The sequence below is a fragment of the Hirundo rustica genome, chromosome Z (genome assembly GCF_015227805.2).
Source record: "Hirundo rustica isolate bHirRus1 chromosome Z, bHirRus1.pri.v3, whole genome shotgun sequence".
NCBI classification, from domain to species: domain Eukaryota; kingdom Metazoa; phylum Chordata; class Aves; order Passeriformes; family Hirundinidae; genus Hirundo; species Hirundo rustica.
Genome location: NC_053488.1, coordinates 32258068 through 32277400, shown reverse-complemented (window position 1 = coordinate 32277400; position 19333 = coordinate 32258068). Strand labels below are relative to the sequence as shown.

The window sequence follows — 19333 nt, the reverse complement described above, 5'->3', positions numbered from 1 at the left end:
TGGCTAAAATTCCTGGGTCTGATAAAACATACTTTATTGCAGAGTGGGCTAGTTTGCAGCTTTATCTTTTTGTTGGTTTTGTCTTTGAAGTCAGAAATATCTGAAGTGCTTGAGAATAGTTGTTTCTGGAAGCTGATGAGGCCATTTATTTTCCTCTTGCAATTGATTGGGATATTGAACCTTTTCTTCAATGAAAGGCACATTCTTCAGGGATGCCAACCAGATCCTTTGTCTTACATTCTTCAATACATTAACTACAGTCATTTAGTGTTGATGAGGGCAATCTTGTGAGGCTCTCTTTGGGCTGGTTAAAGCATTTCCTGTTGGTTCTTGGGAGAGTACTAGCAGAATAAGCCAAAAAAAAAAAAAAACAAAAAAAAACAACCCCAAACCCAAAACTGTGTGCATGTTGTTTCTTTGGTAGAGCTAGTACCTCTTTTATTTGTTGGTGCTTAATAATTTTCAGCTTCTTGGGCAAGCCTTTCCTTGTAATTTCTTAAAAATAATTGAAGCTTAAATAAGGCAATGTGCAAGTTTTGGTTGTGATTGGGAGGCAAAGATGGAGAGAGTCCTAGCTTAACATTATCTACTGACAAGGCGTTTTAAAAATTAATTGCAGTTATAAATTGTTATTTTGTATTTATTCTGCTCTAAATGCAAAAGTCTCCAGAGTGCATGAAATACTATGTAACATAAAGATATCTTTTGAACATTTATATACAAAGAGAATTCCTTTCCCATGTTTCTGTCACACAAACTTACCCTATAGTTAAGGCAAATATACAAGAAAACTGGGGTTTTCCTTGTGCTCTACCTGTTGACAAATAACTGATAGTTTGGGCCCACAGGTAAAATTGTGATTCAGGATGTAGGACCCTTCACTGTCCTATGAGATCCATGTCTGGACATGGATCACTGAAACTCTGCAGTTGCTCTCATTTTCAGCAGCATTACATCAAGAGGAAAATTCATACATTAGTTCATCAAATGAATGAGTCTTAGGCCTTTCTAGATCAAAGTCAACACCTTGATTTCCTATAGAATGTACAGAAGGGATCTTGTCAGCCAAGAACTGACAGCAATGTGTATTTTTCTAAAGCTGATTTTTCAAGCAGACATGTGGCTGTGTGTCATACCACACAAAGCTTTGGTGTGGCTTTCAGAGTGAGGTATGTGTAAGATGTGCTGTCAAAGTGAGTTACTCAGATTCTTAATATGGAATCTAGGGAGATTCATTCCTGCGAAAAGTGGTAAGGGACACTCGAAGCCAAAGTGCATTTCTGTTGCTACCCTACTGTTCAACAGCAGAAAGAAAACCTTTGCAGGCTTGAAGCAAATGCTTTATGGAACCCAACAGGTTCAAACTACCCTACATTATTTTCTAGAGTCTCAGTGGTGGTACTCTAGTAATGTCATTCCCTTATGTTTAACAAGGTCTCAAAAGCATTATTATTTGTCAGATGGGTGATAAATTGAGGATATGTGTTTCACACATTTCATGGAACTGCCTGCTGTACCATTGAGCTGTGTATGGTGGGACAATATCTTGGCCATTCAGTTTTTAGAGGTGATGGAGCGTTAGGGTGCCCTAGAAAAAAAGGAGAGGGGGAAAGTTAGAAAAATTTCTGATTTCTTTCCGTTGTAGATTTTCTAAAATATTCATCACTCTCTGTGAGCACCACACAGCAAAATGATACGGGCTCAGGGAAAGAACTTACGAGCAAAAGTTCACAGACATGTCTAGTAGACAATTTTTAATGTAAGATTTTTGATATGGGAGCAAGGGACAAAAATATCCATAACTGTATCTCCTATACCTTCATCAACAAAATTAATTCAATCACCCTTCTCAAAACTACACTGCCATAGGGTTTTTCAGTAATATTATTCACCATAATATTGGAACTTCGCCTTTACTTCACCTTGAGAGGAAATGGGTGACAGTATTTTGAAATGCCTGATATCCAATTTGACTAAACTGCATTCACTGGTTTATCACTTGGCTATAATATGATAATATTGTGAAACACAGAATTTCTGTTAAAAGCCTGTGTTTTGAGGAGCAAATATATTATTCTCCAAGTTTAGTGGCTAGCTGAAGTAATTTTTTATTAAGCCCTGAAACTCCTTTCTGAAACACCTAACAGAGTGTCATATGTAGCTACATCTAGGACATGTACACAATAATATAATTTCTGGCCTTTTCTAATTATTTGTTTGAAGGTGATTTTTACTTAAGATTTCAAGAAAAACTGGATTTATTTTATTTGGAATTGAGAAGCATAATTACAATTATTTTTTAAAGAGTGCATATGTGAGCAAAAATATATTTGATAATTTAAGCAGTAAATAGCTCGTGAATTTTTTAAAAGATGTGTCAAACTTCTGTCGTGTTTGGATAGCTCATCTGTAGATGTTGCTAGTTTCTATTTCATTATAACATCAGAAATATTTTTGTAACACTGAAAGTAGCGAACCATATGAAAAAACCACTGATTTTTAACTGAATAACTAAGGTTAAATAGGCTGATATTTGGGCATGTGCGTGAACAAAAGTCTGAAAAGAGGTTGATTAATTACAGATTATAACGTAGAAAATCCTATTAGGGGAAAGAGCTACAGTGAATACTGACTTTAAGAAAGTCAGTATTCATATCTGTTACAGGTTTCTATTCAGACTTCAGAACTGAGGATTAAAATAAAATGTGCACAGCATACACCATCAGATAAAAACAGCCTGACATTCTGAGTTACATTACAGCTGTGACAGCAAATAAAACTTGCCTTTGGCTTTGGGCACATAAATGTGCCCAAAATGTGCCACATAAAACTGTGGCAATTCAAGATGGTGTGGAATTAAAAAAGCTGAAAATTGTAACGCATCTGAAAATCAAATTAGTGTCCAATCTAACAGTAGAAAAATATATGCCTGCATAAATAGGGGCTAAATTTCCCAGATCTTCATTGTATTTACTTCTTTTCCTTGCAGATTTTTCTGATGCACAGCTTGTTTATCTAACATAGCTGCCTCTACGGAAATTGCTTGAGGTTTATGCCTCAGGCATTGCCTCTGTGAATCCATCACACAAACATATTGATGCCCTATTTGATGGTAACAGATGATTCCTCACCTGCAATGCATTTGCCTGTAAGAATCTTTTCAGGAAAACTGGAACTAGAATATAGAACTTGTTTTGTATAAGGATAAAATTAATTCATGTTAAATGATGTGCTGTAAGTATTTGCACTTGTAATTCAAATGGTTAGTGTCCAGATAGATATGCAGTTTCCATGCTAAAATATTTTTTGATATAACTGTAAAGGACAAAAGGAGAACAGGTCACAGAAGTGCTTTCTAGCTGTCAGTTTTCAATAAGATGATGATGTTTCTGATCAAAGGGTTTCCCTTTTTGGACTGAAAACTTAAAGCAGCTCAGAGGACTTGAGACACTTGAGAGCTAATGTTCATGAGCTTGTGCTGCTATCAATTGCACCATCCAGAATCTAGACTTTTGTTTCAAAAGCTCTTAGTTTTGTGTTTCCAAAGATAACCACAGAAGTGTGAATTGAGTATAAACTGATGCAGCACTCGCTACGTCAATCTGAAGACAGACCATAGCAATAACTCTGAGACAATTATGTGATCTGTTTTTCAGGACTGTTATGATCTTAAGCCGCAAACTAGTTGTGATAACTTAAATATAAGTACTGTTATTCACTGCATGCAAGAAAAACAAGTATGGATGTTTTGTGAAGGGTTCTTATGAGAGACATTCTTCTAATAGAATTTGGGAGAGTATGAGAATTCATAAACTCTGTTTTCAAACACTGAAATTAAAAGCAAATTTCAAGTGTACCATTTCCTATGACAACCTTTGTCAAAAGGATGACATCTCAAAGACAGTCCGATTGCTGAAGAAGAATTGTATTTGTAAACTTCCTATCAGGTATGTGGTTACCTGAAACTGGATTGCAATTGCATTTGAAATCTAATGTGCAGAGTGTGAAATCTTGAAACAATAAGAATGAAACTTACTGAAGTAACAAGTTTTCATTGTTTTTTACTTCAGAAGTTTCTTTTCTGTGTCTAGCACACCTCAGTGTCATTGTATTGCATTCACTTTTGCATGTGAGACAGATACAGAATTTTCATTTAGGAGAAAATTGAAGGGATAAAAAAATAAAGAAATGGAGGCACTTGTTCTGGGGGATCAAAAACTGCGTGTACTAAAACCACTGGTAAATTCTCTATGGATGTCAACAAGGACAGGATTTCACCCTCTATTTGGATGGAGTGGGATGATGTACTGCACTGCCATTATGTATCACACAGGGAAGAATTTGGTTTAGAAGAGAATAGGGTATAAGTATAATCTTTGTCTTTATCTTTATCTGTACAAGGAGTGGGTGTGCTCATTTGGGGCATATGGATAAGGGCAAAGCTGAGGTCCATGTGAGCCACTGGATTCCTGTTAAGTGTGGATCACTACAGTACAATATAAGGTGATACATTTCTGTAAGTCATCATGGTTTTCTGTGACTTTCTAATTTGTTTTAATTTATTCTAATTTATTCTAGTCTGTCTTTGGAGATAGCTGCTTTTGTGAGCTGGTTAATACTGTCTAAATCCATACACCTCGTGGAATCTTCTTTCTTAGTTTTAGTAAAAGTTGATCACTTTGGTAAGAGATTCTCAGTCACTTTTGTGATGTTAGCACACCACATAAGCTAAGACTCTTAAGTTAGCCTTGTGGATGCAGGTCAGTGACTCCACCTACAAGACACCAGATGCAATTGAGAAGTGGTATTCCCTGTGTGGATAGCTGGGCTGCCTGGACAGGGGAGGCGGCTTACCTCTGCTGCAGATTCCATAGAAGCATAGTGAAAATCCAGTCCAGCATAGTGAGCATCTCTTACTGACAAGTGTTGTGTCTAGAGAGTGACTTTTTCCCTGATTAAGAGGAGTAGGTTTTTTGCCACTCTTAATTAGTGCACATTTTTACTGTTATTTTTCATTGTAAGGCTTGTGAGGGGAGATAGCTAACTGCTCAATATTCCTATGAACACCATATTGGTTTCCATTTGCACTTATGTTTTCTAGTGTTTTCTGCTAATTTAGTTTTAGATGTCCTAAACAAGACTCTCCCTTGCATTTGCAAAGTCTAGTAAATCATACTTCCAGGAAGTTTTTTGTGCTATTAATTTTAAATTTCCTCCTTCTCAATTTAATTCCATTACCCCAAGTATGTATTTCCTGTATTTTCCAAAAAATTCCTTCCTCTTCTGTGTGTTTATATTTCTCACATACTTTCGTTAATTGTCTCAGTCCAGTTATTATTTCATTATCATAGTCATGCTTACCTCTTTTAACCTTTCCTTGAGTCAGTTGAATTGTGTCCTGTATCAGTCCATGTTTTTAGATTATCTTAATTTGACAAGACACTTCTGATTAAAAGATTCCCAGTATTTCACATTTGTATGACTCTTTTAAAATACTTATAACTCACAGAGCACACAGTCCGTTTAAGACAGAAGTTAACAGTCACTGTTGTAAAAACTATTTACTATGCGCTAGTTTTTATGGCAAGTTATTTACCATTGGAGTATCTGCAGCCATGCAGAATGTCTGAGACATGTTTAAGCACTGGATAAACATATATTTACCAGTCAGCTTTGCCATATTCAGATACGCCTACATGTCGAAAGTATCACGTTACCTTGATGAGCTGTACCTAGCATGGCAGACAGCCTCTTGTATCTATGAAAGAAGTGTTAGTTATTACGCTCTTGGCTTGCAAAGTTCCCATTATTAAACACTTCTGTGTTTTTAATAGGTGGCTTTTTGCCAGATCTTATGACGTGTACATTAGAGTGCACCGTATCCAAATCCTTTATCCTATTCCCAAATTGTGAATCATTAGTTAGCCTTCCAGTGTGAGTAATCTCTGTGGACAACTGTAGTCAAGTCTTGGTTATCCTCCAAGCCGGAGTGGCATGGCATGTGAAAACAGAGGTTTTACTTCAGTTGTTTGCTCTTAATACTTCATACATTAGGGCCTCTGCCTGGTCAGTTTACTCCTGCTGTCATGAGATTTTGGTTCACAGATACTGCATGAGCAGCAAAAATACTTTGAAACAATCTGATGCATGTGCACCCAGAAAGGAAGAATATAGAAGAATGTTTTCCAAAAGGTACTGCTACCTAAGCATATACTACCTCTCTGAAAAGGGACCTGCCTGGTGAAAATACCACGTGGAAATTCATAGCCTATTTAGAACAGCACATTCCAAAACATAGGTGCTATGATGATGTGATTATGGGCAGTTCTGGAAAACCCTAAGATAGGTAGGTTCCTTAAACACAATGTGTATGTTTCACAAGGCATTCTCTTGGTTTTGTTTTGTAGCCTAACAGCAGTGGTCAAGTAGTAGGGAAAGTGCCTGGCCATTTTACTCCAGTTTTGGCACCCTCTCCCCATCACAGTGCGGTGCGACCTGTGACCCTGACCATGACAGATACTAAACCCATCACTACATCCACTGAAGGTGAGGCATCTTCACCTACAGCAACCAGTAAGTATTTCTTTAGGAAATAAAAAATGTCCATCAGAGATTTGATATGATTTCAAATTGAGGCCAGAAAAAGGCGCCTTTTCCTACTATTTGACCAAGTGAGTGCTCATCATTTTACATGGAGAGCAAACATGATCTGACTGCAAAGCTTTTCCTCCCAGAATTTCAACCAATGGATCATGTTACATGAACCAAAGTTTGTGACATGACGGTCTAAATAAAAGGGAAAAGCCTGAATATTGGACCACTATTCAAGGAAAAGAAAATGTGTTTTTTTTTTCTTCTGAGGTGGACATTGTTAAGACATTGAGAAGCACACCCAGACAGTAAGGTTTTACAATGCCCACAGGTGTAATTCCAAACAGGGACTGGATAATTTGCTCTTCAATTAACTTTCCTACAGAAATCAAACCTTGTTACAAGGCATAGTTAATCCGAGCTATGATAATTGCATGTTAATATAGGTTGTGTCATTTTTAGCAAAAAAACCCCTCTTGTGGCAAAAAAGAAAAAAAAAAAAAGAAAAAAAAAAATCCTTGTCATTTCTACAAAGGATGGTAGATCCACTCTTTGTGCTTGTTTAGTTTCTTAAAATAGAAAATAACAAACTCTAACTTCAATGTTTTAAGCTCTTTAATACATATAGGATCACGTTATTTGTCCTATTATCTTCAATGGAATTGCAGTTCTAGGAATGAGGGCAAATATCTAGGCTAATTTCTTCCCCTCAGAGTATTTATGATCAGTGGTGCAGAATGTTGCTTTTTAACTGTGTTCTGTATTTCTGTTGTTCTTGAACTTGTATTTGGACTTTGAAGATGGCCAGTGTTGCCAGCATTTATAAGAGTAGTGAAGATTTTTAGGAGACACTTCCAGATTCTTGGAAAAAATCTTAAAAGTCTTTAAAAGTATTCGTTTCGTTAGGGTTTGTAACACTGAAATTACTTTTTCTGGACCTATTTAATATTTGAACTACAAATAAGCTCCCTAACTGTTGGTCTGTCATTAAAAGAGACCATAAACTTCATCCTTTTCCAGTGTTATGCTAGTTTAAAACTTTCCATTAGAATCAGATGCAGAGGTGAGACTCAAAGGGACAAGACAGAAAGGAGGAAAACTGTTTATTATAAAAGAGTAGTAGTAACTTTTGGAAAAACTACTGCTCAAGTATTTAAAAAAAAAAAAAAAAGCCTAGAAGATTTATGTAAGCATTTTTTCTGCCCTTTCAGTATATTAGTTTCATAAAGAAGTAGTAAAGACTAGCTGTAGCCCCACTGGTGATTTGTGGTACAGTTTTTGGACCTTTTAAGAAGAATTCATCTTAGCATCAAAGTAGAAACTGTTACTCTAAACATTTACATCAGAACAGAAAACGGAGAAAAGTAAGTTCTTGTGCAGTTTCAAGTGTTTGTGGTTTCATTCTACTTTGACGTGATTGTGCTTGGCCTACATATCTCAGATGAGGATGCGGTTTCTGATAAAAATGGCAAAAAAGAACACAATAAATGCCAGAACTGATTTTGGCTGTTTTCTGGTAGTATGACCTTAGTCATCACTATAGGAAAGCATACTAAATCTGTACATTGTCCTACCAAGTGAACAATTTGAACTATATTTTCCAGTTAAATCATTACCCAGTTTCTTGTGCAATTCGTGGGAACCTGAGTAGCTGATTCCTGCTGAACCTTTAGAACACCTTGGCTTAGATACTTAAAATAAGGCTTCCTCATGCTTCCATAGTAGTTTCCAAGTAATTTCTTGCCACTACAACACATAAATAATAAAAGGAAAAATTCCTGTATGCCAGTTTTACTTTACTGTGGCCATACTGTCTACAAGATAGTGTAAAACACCTCAGTGTTATGATTTTCAGAAAACTGCTTTAGTCTATCTCCCTGGGAAAGGCTTTTGACACTGGATTAGTAACTGTAAGACAAGTTAAAAATAAAGAAATATAGCTTGTGGATGAAGAAAATAACAAGAAATTGAGGGATTATGTATGTCTGATATATAAATTATGTATGAATACACATAAACTATATTGTTAGTCAAACTGCATTATCAGTCATAATAGGTCCACTACACAGATTACTAATGTTAACTTAATGGGAAAATCAACACTAAATATATTTTATGGCATAGTTTTATTTTTATTTTCAGTGACTAATTGCTTGGTTTAAAATATATACTGTTATGTATTTATATAACTTGGACAAAACATTATTATTCTGTGTGATGAGAATAATTTGGCAAATGATTTGCACTGCTTTTCATTCTGAAGTGCTATAGCGTAATTTTTATTAATGAGAAAGAGCATTAGGCTTTAACAATATTTGGGGAACCCTATGGCCTCTGTCATAATTTTCTTCTAATAACTGTTTAATTCTTATGATATTTTTTCAGTAAAGCCTGTTTATATATAATTTTAATTTTTCTTCAAATTAATATATTTTCTTGGGTTTTTCCACATTAAATTAGTATTAGCAGGCCAGTTTAGTAAGTACTTTTATCTAGCTTCTCGCTGGCATGCTTGTACATGTCTGTCCAGTTTTAGTGGTTTGCTACTAGGCCTTTGCCATTTTTCCAGAAAGCTTCCAGGTTATGACATTACAGTTTGCAGTGTGGGCATCTCCACACTGGGAAGTTGGGTAAGACTAAATAATTTGATTAGTGCCACTAAAAGACATGAGAAGGTAATGACATTTAGGACCAGGCAGGAATATGTCTTACAGGTGAAGGATCCATTCTCTGTAGTTAATTGCAACATTGCTTGCAATTATCTTTCTCCTCAAAAACAGGTTTTTTCAATTTTCTGTAGCAGGCAGCAAGAAAATTGTTTTAGAAGTTCCTCTCAGAAAATATTGTTTTCTGATGTATGGCAGAGTTGAATATTTACTATTATATTGCACAGTAAGAATTAGCTCCCTTCTTAGGCAAATATAAATCAGATTATCCCCCATTACTGTAAAGATTAATTTCATGCCACATAAGTAAACCGAGTTTTTTATTCTAATTTATGTTGTTCTTTCACAGTTGTTTGCTGTTTCCTTGGTAAAAACAGGTCCTTTACAGAAAAATAATGTGGTCATGAATATTTTCTCTCAGCTTTGTAATTTCAGTGATTTAACAGTTGCTTTAGATTGTATAATAAAAATTTAAAAAGTGATTAGTTCAAATAAATACACTTTTAAATAATTTGTAAAAAACTAATCAAAGGAACTACTGTTGTCAAGAGACATCATTATGATTTACCTGCACATGCAGCTTCCATTGAAGTTTATAGGAATTTACACATGCTTTTCCAAATTTAGTCCAATATTTCTTTTGCCTTCTCTTAAAGAAAAGCCAAAGACACATCCTATATATTGCAAAATCATAACTCTGGCTCTCTCTTATTTTTACTGTACCTGCACAAGGTAATAGATATGATAGGTTGGTATTTTTATCAATATGTTTTGTTCTTCCTTAATCAGCCTACACAGCCTCAGGCACATCCCAAGCCAATCGATATGTGGGACTAAGCCCAAGAGACCCATCCTTCCTACACCAGCAACAGGTGGGCAAGTTTCACATAGGTGTAATGATATAGAGAAGCTTTTGTGGTATTTCTTCCTACATGCTGCCATGATATCTTGGATTAGACTGAAATCTTGAGGGTTTCAGTATTTGTCAAGTGAAGATGAAGTTTCAAAACAAACTGAATGCTTCAAGAAATACCAATTTAGCCTATTCTTTGTTTCTTAGATTTGTCCTATCTTAAGGAATTCCTAATACGTTTCTTTCAATATTTTAATTTTCGAGAGTTCATACATTTAATCTTTAATAGGATTTTAAAAAGTAGAATGAGGTGTTTAAGAAACAAATACAAATTTCAAAGTCAACTTAAAAAATAAGCAAAACTTTCAAAGCAAAAATTACAGTTTATCATTTTCAAGTTATTTTGTTTCCTCTGCCTCCAGATGCTTAATGCATTTTTTCATTTTAGTTTTAGAAGATCTGTTATAAAACTGAATTCTCAAGGAAACACATAATCCTTTCTAGTGTAATAGGTTCAAATTGGTCTGATGATTTCAAATGTGATAAAACTACGCCTTTGTTCTAGTTTCTTACATCATTTATATTTCAAGTAGCATTTTAAATTTCACATCTCATTAATGCTGTAAATTTAATGCAAATGAAGTGTTTACCCAAACTATGAAAATATAGAGCTGAGATTAATGATGGCATATAAATAAATTAGCTGCAGTAGGTAGCAAGGTCACGCACATACAGAAATGGTACATTACAAAAATAAATTCAGACCCTTTAGAATTTTAATGTACTTTATGATGTGTGTTTGTGTTCCTTGTAGATTTTAACAGTAGAGGTCTTTGAAATTCACTGTGTGTGAAATGATACAAGGAGAAATGCTGAATGTAACAATAAGAAGGAGGGTGTTAACTAGGTCTTGGTTTTTGCTGTACTGTATTTTTTTCTCAGACTGTTCCTGTCAGCAGTTTATATGCATTTTTTGTTTCATTTTTCAGTAAAATCTACCAGTTCTACATTGCTGAGATATAACTGCCCCATACTTCATCTGAAACTCCCTATTCATACCCATTCCCAGGGCAAGGAAGCAGTATGTCCATTTTAAAGGTCACCACATGCAGAGTTCAGAGAAAATCATAAATATGATAATTTATTAAAAATACTGACACATTGCCAACTTTTTTTTTTTAAAAAACTAGTAAGACCTAAATTCAAACATCTGTACACTTCTATGAATGTATTTAAGGACTATTAGTGAGTTTTCCAGCCATTAATTTCTCAATAACTTTTCTGGCATATTGTTTTAACAATATGGATTTTTTTAACCTCTCAAAGGTTTTTTTATTATGAAATGTGTTATAATTACTATGACTTTTGTTTTGTTTTTTTTTTTAAGTTTCACAGCATATGAATATTACACACACAACATCTCTCTTTTTTATGCACAATGAATGTAATGCATGGACTTCTTGTGAAGTTTTACACTGTATTCTTTGAAATGTCTCTGATATCCTGTTATTTTAGGGATGTGCAATAATTTTTTTCCCCTCGGTATTTTTGGACACAATTTTTTCTGCAGACTGCTCCTGCTTAGTCCTCCACCTTCCAAGCTCATTGAAAAACTTCTAAACTTCTTGTGACATGCCAGAAAGTAGTAGAAGCATATTTAATTTTCTCCTGGCTGAATTTTGACATATATATTACTAATATTTGCATCTTATATTTATTTTTGTCTTTGTATAGATCAAAATAGATTTCAAAATTTCTGCAGTGTCTTTTGGACTAGCAAAGTGAAAGCGATCTCAAAGGTCTTTGTTGTTCACGTTCATTATATCTGATACTCCCTTTTGTAGTAAAAGCTGTGGCTAAGTGGCTTAAAAGGAAGGGGAAGCTAAGTTAGATCTCACATTCACTTCAGAAGCAGAAAAATTATTTAATGTCACTATGTTAAACCCATGTTCTCTTTTCTAAAGTGTATTGCTTCATAGTCTCATTATATTAATCCAAATTGATGAGTCAGATAAAATATTAAAAAAAAAGTACTTTATTGTCCTTGCTCTTAACTCACTTTCTTCTAACATATGCAGTGGATATATCTGTGTTTGCCTGAGTGTGTTTGTGTGTGTATGTGTGTATGAATGCCTACACATATGTAGAAAATTAAGGAATAGTATGTGCAGATGAAACCATCTGAAAGAACAGAATTCTTTAAGTAGAAAGTTTTTCAGATGGATGAATGTGAACCTACAATTACGTACAAGTATGTTTCTAATAGATTAGTTACCTTCACTTAATTTTAAAGGTGACATGCAGAGATTATAGATTCTCTCTCTTTCCTTCTCTCTCTCTGTCTGTCTGTCTCTCTCTCTCTCTCTCTGTATATATATATATATGTACACACATACATATTATCCAGAAAGTAAGGTAAAGCATTGAGATTGTCTAAACAATTTTAATAGAGCAAAGGTTATCCTTCGGTAAGGAAGAAATGGGGTTGATTTACTATGTCCTTTCATTACTTTACAATTTAAAAGAGACCACTCTTCTTGTGGCAGATTTTAAATGCATTTGCTTTAAAGCAACCCATGATGAATGAAAAGAAAAATCAAGGGGTACATGAAATAAGGCAATTAATCATTTTATATTAGTGGAGAGAAATTTTCAATTAGAAAGTCAGTGGTTTTAGTTCCAAAGAGGTCTTTTAAACATTCCCCATACCCTGTAAAGTACAGTGACCTCTCAAGAATAAATATTGTCACAGGTACATTTTTTACTTCATTGGAGGAGTCTTTATGAAGATTTGTTCTCTCTGGTTATGAGAAATATTGGCATGTACCCTTGAGTGCTTTTTGTTGCAGTTAAAATGAACCATTATGTAGCCCATTTAAGTTACAGTAACCACAATAAATTTAAAATTTACAAATGTATTTTCCAACATACACTCATGTGGAGTCCTGACAAAGTGATAGCTTGCTAGAAATTCCAGTAAACAATGTATAGCGCAGTGCACCCGAAATACTCACATTTACACGGGAAGTACTGAATAGAAAGAAAGAAAATTCATAATAGGGCCATGGGGAGATTTTATTGGCTTTTACTGATCAGGATACTGTGCAATTGTGATGTTATATGGATTACTTAGCCTGTAACACTGATAGTTAGAAAGATTCTAATGAGAAATTGTAACTGTGCGGTCCACTTTCTGATGCACTAGCTGGTGGATATTCCCATTACTTATCTTGAAAATATCAGATATTTCTGTGCTGTGGCATGAATAGTTAAAAAAATACATCTTGCTTCAGTGGCATTTGGAGAGTCACATGTATCTTGGCATTTCTTGTAAAAAAATTATGTCAGACCTCCTCTGTGTATTAGGAATTACTAGTGACCACCTTGTTTTTTTCTTTTTTTTTAATTCAGCATCAGCTTCTGAGAGTTTTCAAGTGTTGATAACGTAACTGTGGGCAGAACACCATGGGAGAGGGCAACAGATGTGATAAAAGCTAGCACCTGAATGAGAGAGTTTGTCCTAATTTTTTTATTAGTCATTGATGGAAGTATTTTCTGAAGCCAGATCTACTGCTCATTGTTCTTCATCTGTCCTGAGAAACATCCTAACTAAATTAAACAAAAGAAAGTTTGGATAATCTTTGCAATTATATGGGTGCACCTTCATCCCTCCCCCCCCCCCCCCTTAATTTGCATCTGTTGAATATTTGTGGTTTCTAAGCATAGACTAGAAGAAAAAGGCTACAAACCAACAAATTGAGGAAAGTCAGTCAAATTCAATCTCCTGTAAGTGGGCACAATTCCATGCCAGATTCTAGTTGTATCTTCATTGTTTTGACTGAGTAAGTATAATGGCAAGATTATTGGTTCAGTAACAAAATCTTAATCAGGATTCTCACGGCTATGTGATGACATTTCTATAGCCTCCTTGTATCATGGTTCATCAACTTTCTGGATTTATTATGGTATAGAAATACAAACATTTAGAGTCAGGTTATGTTGTTCCTGCCAATGATGGTAGAAAGTTGCCGGAAACACTAGTCAGATACTTTGTTGTGTAAACATTTAAAAAGGTGGATGGATCGATGAATGGATGGAATGATGGATGAGTGAGTACACAGACACTTGTATTTATTGCAAGTGCAGATGAATGGTGTCACAAAAAATAAGGTTTCTGTTGGAATCAATGAAATAACTTCAAGGTTTTTGTTCTTGACCTTTTAATCTTAATGGACCCCTGGGCCTTGTATAGATGATTCTATTTTTAATTAGAAAACATAAATAAATGGCATAGCTATTAAGGTTAGCAATAATCTCTAGAACTTTCCTGTCGCCATACTAACTAATGCTGGCCAAATTGCTGAGGAGTTAATGAACTCTTCCAATCTCTGCCCTGATAAACTCAGTGGCATGGTTTTCACAACGGCTTGTGCTTTCTGGGTATGATATGTTGCATTCATGATTTTCACACAGGTTTTACAATTTTGAGTGAGACCTTTTCCATGTACATAGTACGTAGTAATGTACATACAATGTACATAGCAATAAGGTGTCCAAAATGATCAGAAAACTGTAGATAGCTTTTTATTTCCTACAAATGCCTTCCCTGTCTCTTCAGTAGAAAGTTGTTCTTAGTAGATGCAGCCTTTAGTTGCTGAGCTGCACACATGAAAATCTCTTCATAGTTCTCTTCATACTACTAATGATGGAAATTGTGAACTTTAATGACCACTGAACACAGGGTATTTGTTTACAAAATACTATGGGTGGATGTTACTTTTCCATTCAGCAGAGGGCTGAAAGAAGAACACAGGCGGACTCCTAAAGAGAACTTGTCAGTAAAGTCAGGAAACAGGTTATCAACACTTAGCCTGTTCTTATTGTGTCCCTTATCATAATTGACAGTTTGACGTAAAACTGGGTCACGTGATCACCAGGGAGGTATGTAAATGGCTAAGAGGTCACCTTTCACATATGCTTGCTGGAAAGGAAACACATTTAAAGGAAGTTTCAGTCAGGACAATGATAATATGCAAATTGTTAAGTTTTATGGGCTTTTTCAACTAAAAGAAGCTATAGCAGTCTCCTGTTACACTTTCCAAAATATAATTCTTCTTTCACTAGCTTTCACAGAAAATTGAAATGAGTGTTAGTCTTAGCCATTCTTTAGATACAAGACTACAAAATCTGCTTAAATACTACCCCCTAAAAGTTATTCATACTATGATTAAAAATTGAGCTGTTGGCTGTGAGTTTTTAATGTATGTGTGATTTGCATACTTAAAATGCCGCAGGATGGTTGTGCTTTCCAGGGTGCTGTTTAAACTGTGAAGACAGCTATAGTAAAATCTAGCACTTGGGTAGAATGTTAGATCAGTATGTCTCACAGTTCTGGAAAGTGCAAAACAAAATCCATTTCCTGGTATTTTATGGAACAGAAGCACTTGGTCTACTTCTTTGCTTGTCCCCAGGCCTGTGTCCACTTCCAGACTCGTGTCTCTCTCCTGAAAAATATCTGAGGTGAATGAGGGAGTTTCACTGCCTCCCAGGAGAAATGCATACAGTGGACTTTGTGCTCTCCGCTGCTTCATGAGTGCATGTATGTATCACAGACGTAAGGGCAGAGCCTAAGATTCAGGACTAGAAAAATGGCTGGGCTATTTGTGAGCATTCCTCATCTCCTGCAAGGCTGGGCATCCTTTTCCACTTATTAATATAGACTCATCCTATTTTTTTTTTTTTCTTTTTTTTTTTTTTTTTTTTTTTTTCCTTTTTAGTGGTTAAATGACAGATAAATAAGAAAATAATTGATAATATTTTGAGGATGGAAGAAGTGGCAAGGTGGCTTGCTTTGCTAAAAAGCCCGCAGAACTGTGGACTGAAGGTCAAGTGTTCAACAGCCTTCTAGGAAAGACTTTTCACCATGTCATATGTCAGGTCATTTATTTTTCATTCATAACATACATTTGAGAAAATTAGTAATGTTTTCAGCAGTTACTAGATATATTCTGAGGACCAGTTCTTATGTCTGTCTACTGAGGAATGTAAGTTTTCTGAAGTACTTCCCTGCCTCTTCTCTTCAGAGATAGTCTTTTAGATGTCTTATAGTGGGTAAGAGTGACTGTGCCTTCTCATCTCTAACACTGTGGCATGATTTTAGAGATACCTAGGTTACTCTGAGAATAACTAGACAGAAAACTTTCAGTATGACTCCAGACAACATATACCACTTGAAATACTGTAGTGAAGTGTCTTCCAAAGCTTGTTACTCGTGAAAGATCTGTGCACCCAAGCTTTCACTTTTGGGCTGTCTGGATATCCTTGAAGGGCAGCCTCCCAGTGCTTCTGTGAATAGACTTCTTCCATAAAATGGAGCCCAGCCTTACAGAGTTCTATTAAATTCTGCAGTATTTTGACCCAGAAACCACTCAACATACGCACAGGATGCAAATGCAGACTTTGGAAGTGATATTTCTAAATCTTAGACAGGCAGCGTGACTTGGGAGAGGAAGTTTTATGTGAGGAAGATTTAAAAAAAAAAAATTAAAAAATCCAGGCAGGTTAATTTTTAAAGGCATTGGGACAGCTGTGTGAGCCTGCTGAGCAATGTGGAGCAGCAGTTTTTGACATTGGGAAGGTGTATTTCAGTTCAACTAATACAGCCCTGAGCTTGTAAGAGAATCAGTTGTCATGCAAACCTGCACCTCTCCACAGTGTTGTCAGTACTGCAGTCATGGCACAATTGGTGCACTGAATAGCACAACAGTACCAGCTGTGAGTCTTATGGACCATGAACCTTCATATAAATGTGCATGTGCATGCCTGTGTGTACAACTTAGGTATAAAATGCACATATTGCACTATTATCTTCACAGTGTTTGGATGTGTGTGAATTGAGGTACTTATGACTATGTATAATAAGAAGCATGCAATTACTAACATTTATGAAATGTGTTTCAAAAGCTTTGTGGTGCTTTCTTAATGATAAATGTAACACATTAACTGTATGTGTGGAAGGCTTTCATACGGACTGTGGGAAGAACACAGTGATTTAGTGCAAAAACTAATTTACTAAAATGCAATATATCTGTCTCTTACCATTTTCCCCAAATGACAAATGCAATTAGGTTCTGTATAGCAAGCTAAGTGCTTGTCAGATTTCTGAATGAGGCCTAAGTGAATATAATAATTTGGAAACACTAAGTTTGTGATTTTAGTGTATTTTAATGATTCTAATCAGCTAAAGAGCTTTTATTTATGGATTTTATATTTTGTGAAGAAGTTAAAGAGGGGGGTGGGTGGAAGGGCTTAACCTTTCAGTCTTTTCTTTCAGCTGCAAGTGAGTTTTTATAGCTAAGTTATGAATCTTTAAAATATGCATTTGTAGTGATGATGCCATCCTTAAGGATAATAGCAGAAATATGTCTACTGTACATTGAGTAACTGGGCTGACATATTTTTATTATGTTTTCATTATTGAAGTCAGGCTTAGGATTCTGTTTTGTGTAGTGACTAAATCAAATGTTTACTTACCCATTTCTTTAAATATGTTTAATATATTATTCACAGTTACCTCTAGCAAACATTTTAACTCCATGTTTCCTTTTCTAGTTAATTTCATGTGGTTTAGTCATGCTTTTAATGGCCTTTAGAAGGTCCCTTGGAGTTCTTTAGATAACAAACAAGAAACAATCCCTATAAAAACATCAAAGACTAGCATTTCCATTTCTCAGACCTTAACAGCAGGAAGGTTATTAGTCTAACAGCCAGACAGGGTCAGGTTTGCAGTACTGTCTTGTCCTCAGCATTTGTATTTTTCAGGAAAGAACTGCAGTAAATTGTGCTTCTGTGAAAACAGTTTATTGTAGTTTGTTTGCTGCAGCCTGTACGATCTCAAGAATGTGAACATGGATAGAAAAACTAAAATGCATTGAAAGCAATTAAACTCAGCAACATTATCTTCAATTAAGAGTGTTCAATCACATATACTAGTACAGCAATTTATATAAACATGACTGTATAGAGGATAAAATGTATATTTTCTTCAGAAGTCAGATAAGATCACTTTCTTAAGCTTAAAAATAAGCAGCATATATTTTCAATAAATCTGCTAACACTATCAGGCAGCTGTTAAATAAACAGAGCTGCCAAGGGTTGCTTGAACAATCTGTGAAGTCAGAACTGACTATTTGAGGATCTGGGAAGAATTTGTTTCTGCTAATATTTCGTACATTCCTCATTATATTAATATTCAGTAAAGTATTTTAAATTCTACTTTTCTGAGTCTAAATAAGATTAGATTATTTTATCATCTCTTGCTAAGTAATACCACTTTCAGTACTAGATTAATAAACTTCAGTTACCAAATACCTTTACTCTTCTTAAATAGCAAGATAGTTTGTTTAATTTTGGCAAATTTTCTATGACTTGCATGTCTTCTATGTTTCTCAAAAAGCATGCTAGAGGAGAGGATATTGTTGATATCTTACCTTACTCAATACACATTATATAGAACATTGCTTAAAAAGCCAGCATAATTATTTCCTTTCTTAAAGTATCACACTATTGATTATTAACATTTCTTTTTCTTCCAGCTCAGTTTGTAGTCTAATAATGGCTAATTGTTATGTGCTACACACTAGTTACTCTTTTATGCTTTATTAATAGAGGATCATATTAAAGTATCATATTAAACAAGTCTATAGGTATTTATTTCTCAAAATAAGTTTTTTTTCTTTGTCATATTTTTACAGTTACTTCTTGGGAAAGTAAGACTTTTGCCATGTACAGTAGTAGTTTGCATGTGTTCATTTAAATACTAAAAACTGTAGTATGCTCGATCCATATCTGACTGCTAGGTTTCAATTGACAGCTGAGAATTTGTGACTGGACCATGAATCAAAACGGCAGGCATTTATACCCCAGTGCCAGTGAGGATACATTGGGAATTACTTGGCAAAGGTAACATTTTAATTATTTCCATCCCTACAACGCCTCTAAAAAAGTTGCATAGAGCGACAATATCTGTTTTAGTGGGCCTCCAGAGGTATATGGGACAGCATTATGATCAAAATATGTGTGTAATATGTCTCCTAAATGCATTAAGGTTATCTTTCATGTAAGCTGACTTTAGATAGTCACTTAAAGTAACACCTGAAATAATGTTATGCTGTCCTATGCAAAAGGTTTGAGAATTGAAGGAAATACTGATCTTAGGCTTTAA

The 19333-nt window shown here is 35.0% G+C and overlaps 1 protein-coding gene across 12 annotated transcripts in view; it reads left to right on the top strand.

Moving 5' to 3' along the window:
- NFIB (nuclear factor I B) overlaps positions 1-19333 on the top strand; it is a 148379-nt gene that overhangs the window by 115359 nt on the left and 13687 nt on the right. For 3 of the 12 annotated variants that reach the window (XM_058423988.1, XM_040089351.2, XM_040089353.2), the window contains 3 exons: positions 6408-6573; positions 10047-10129; positions 18983-19071. The exons of 2 other annotated variants lie outside the window; for them this stretch is intronic. In XM_058423988.1, the coding sequence (XP_058279971.1) occupies positions 6408-6573; positions 10047-10129; positions 18983-19071 (338 nt within the window). Of the gene's footprint in view, positions 1-2989; positions 3062-6407; positions 6574-10046; positions 10130-18982; positions 19072-19333 lie in introns of those variants that run through there. 7 more of the 12 variants (XM_040089352.2, XM_040089356.2, XM_040089354.2 and 4 more) reach the window with 7 other exon arrangements.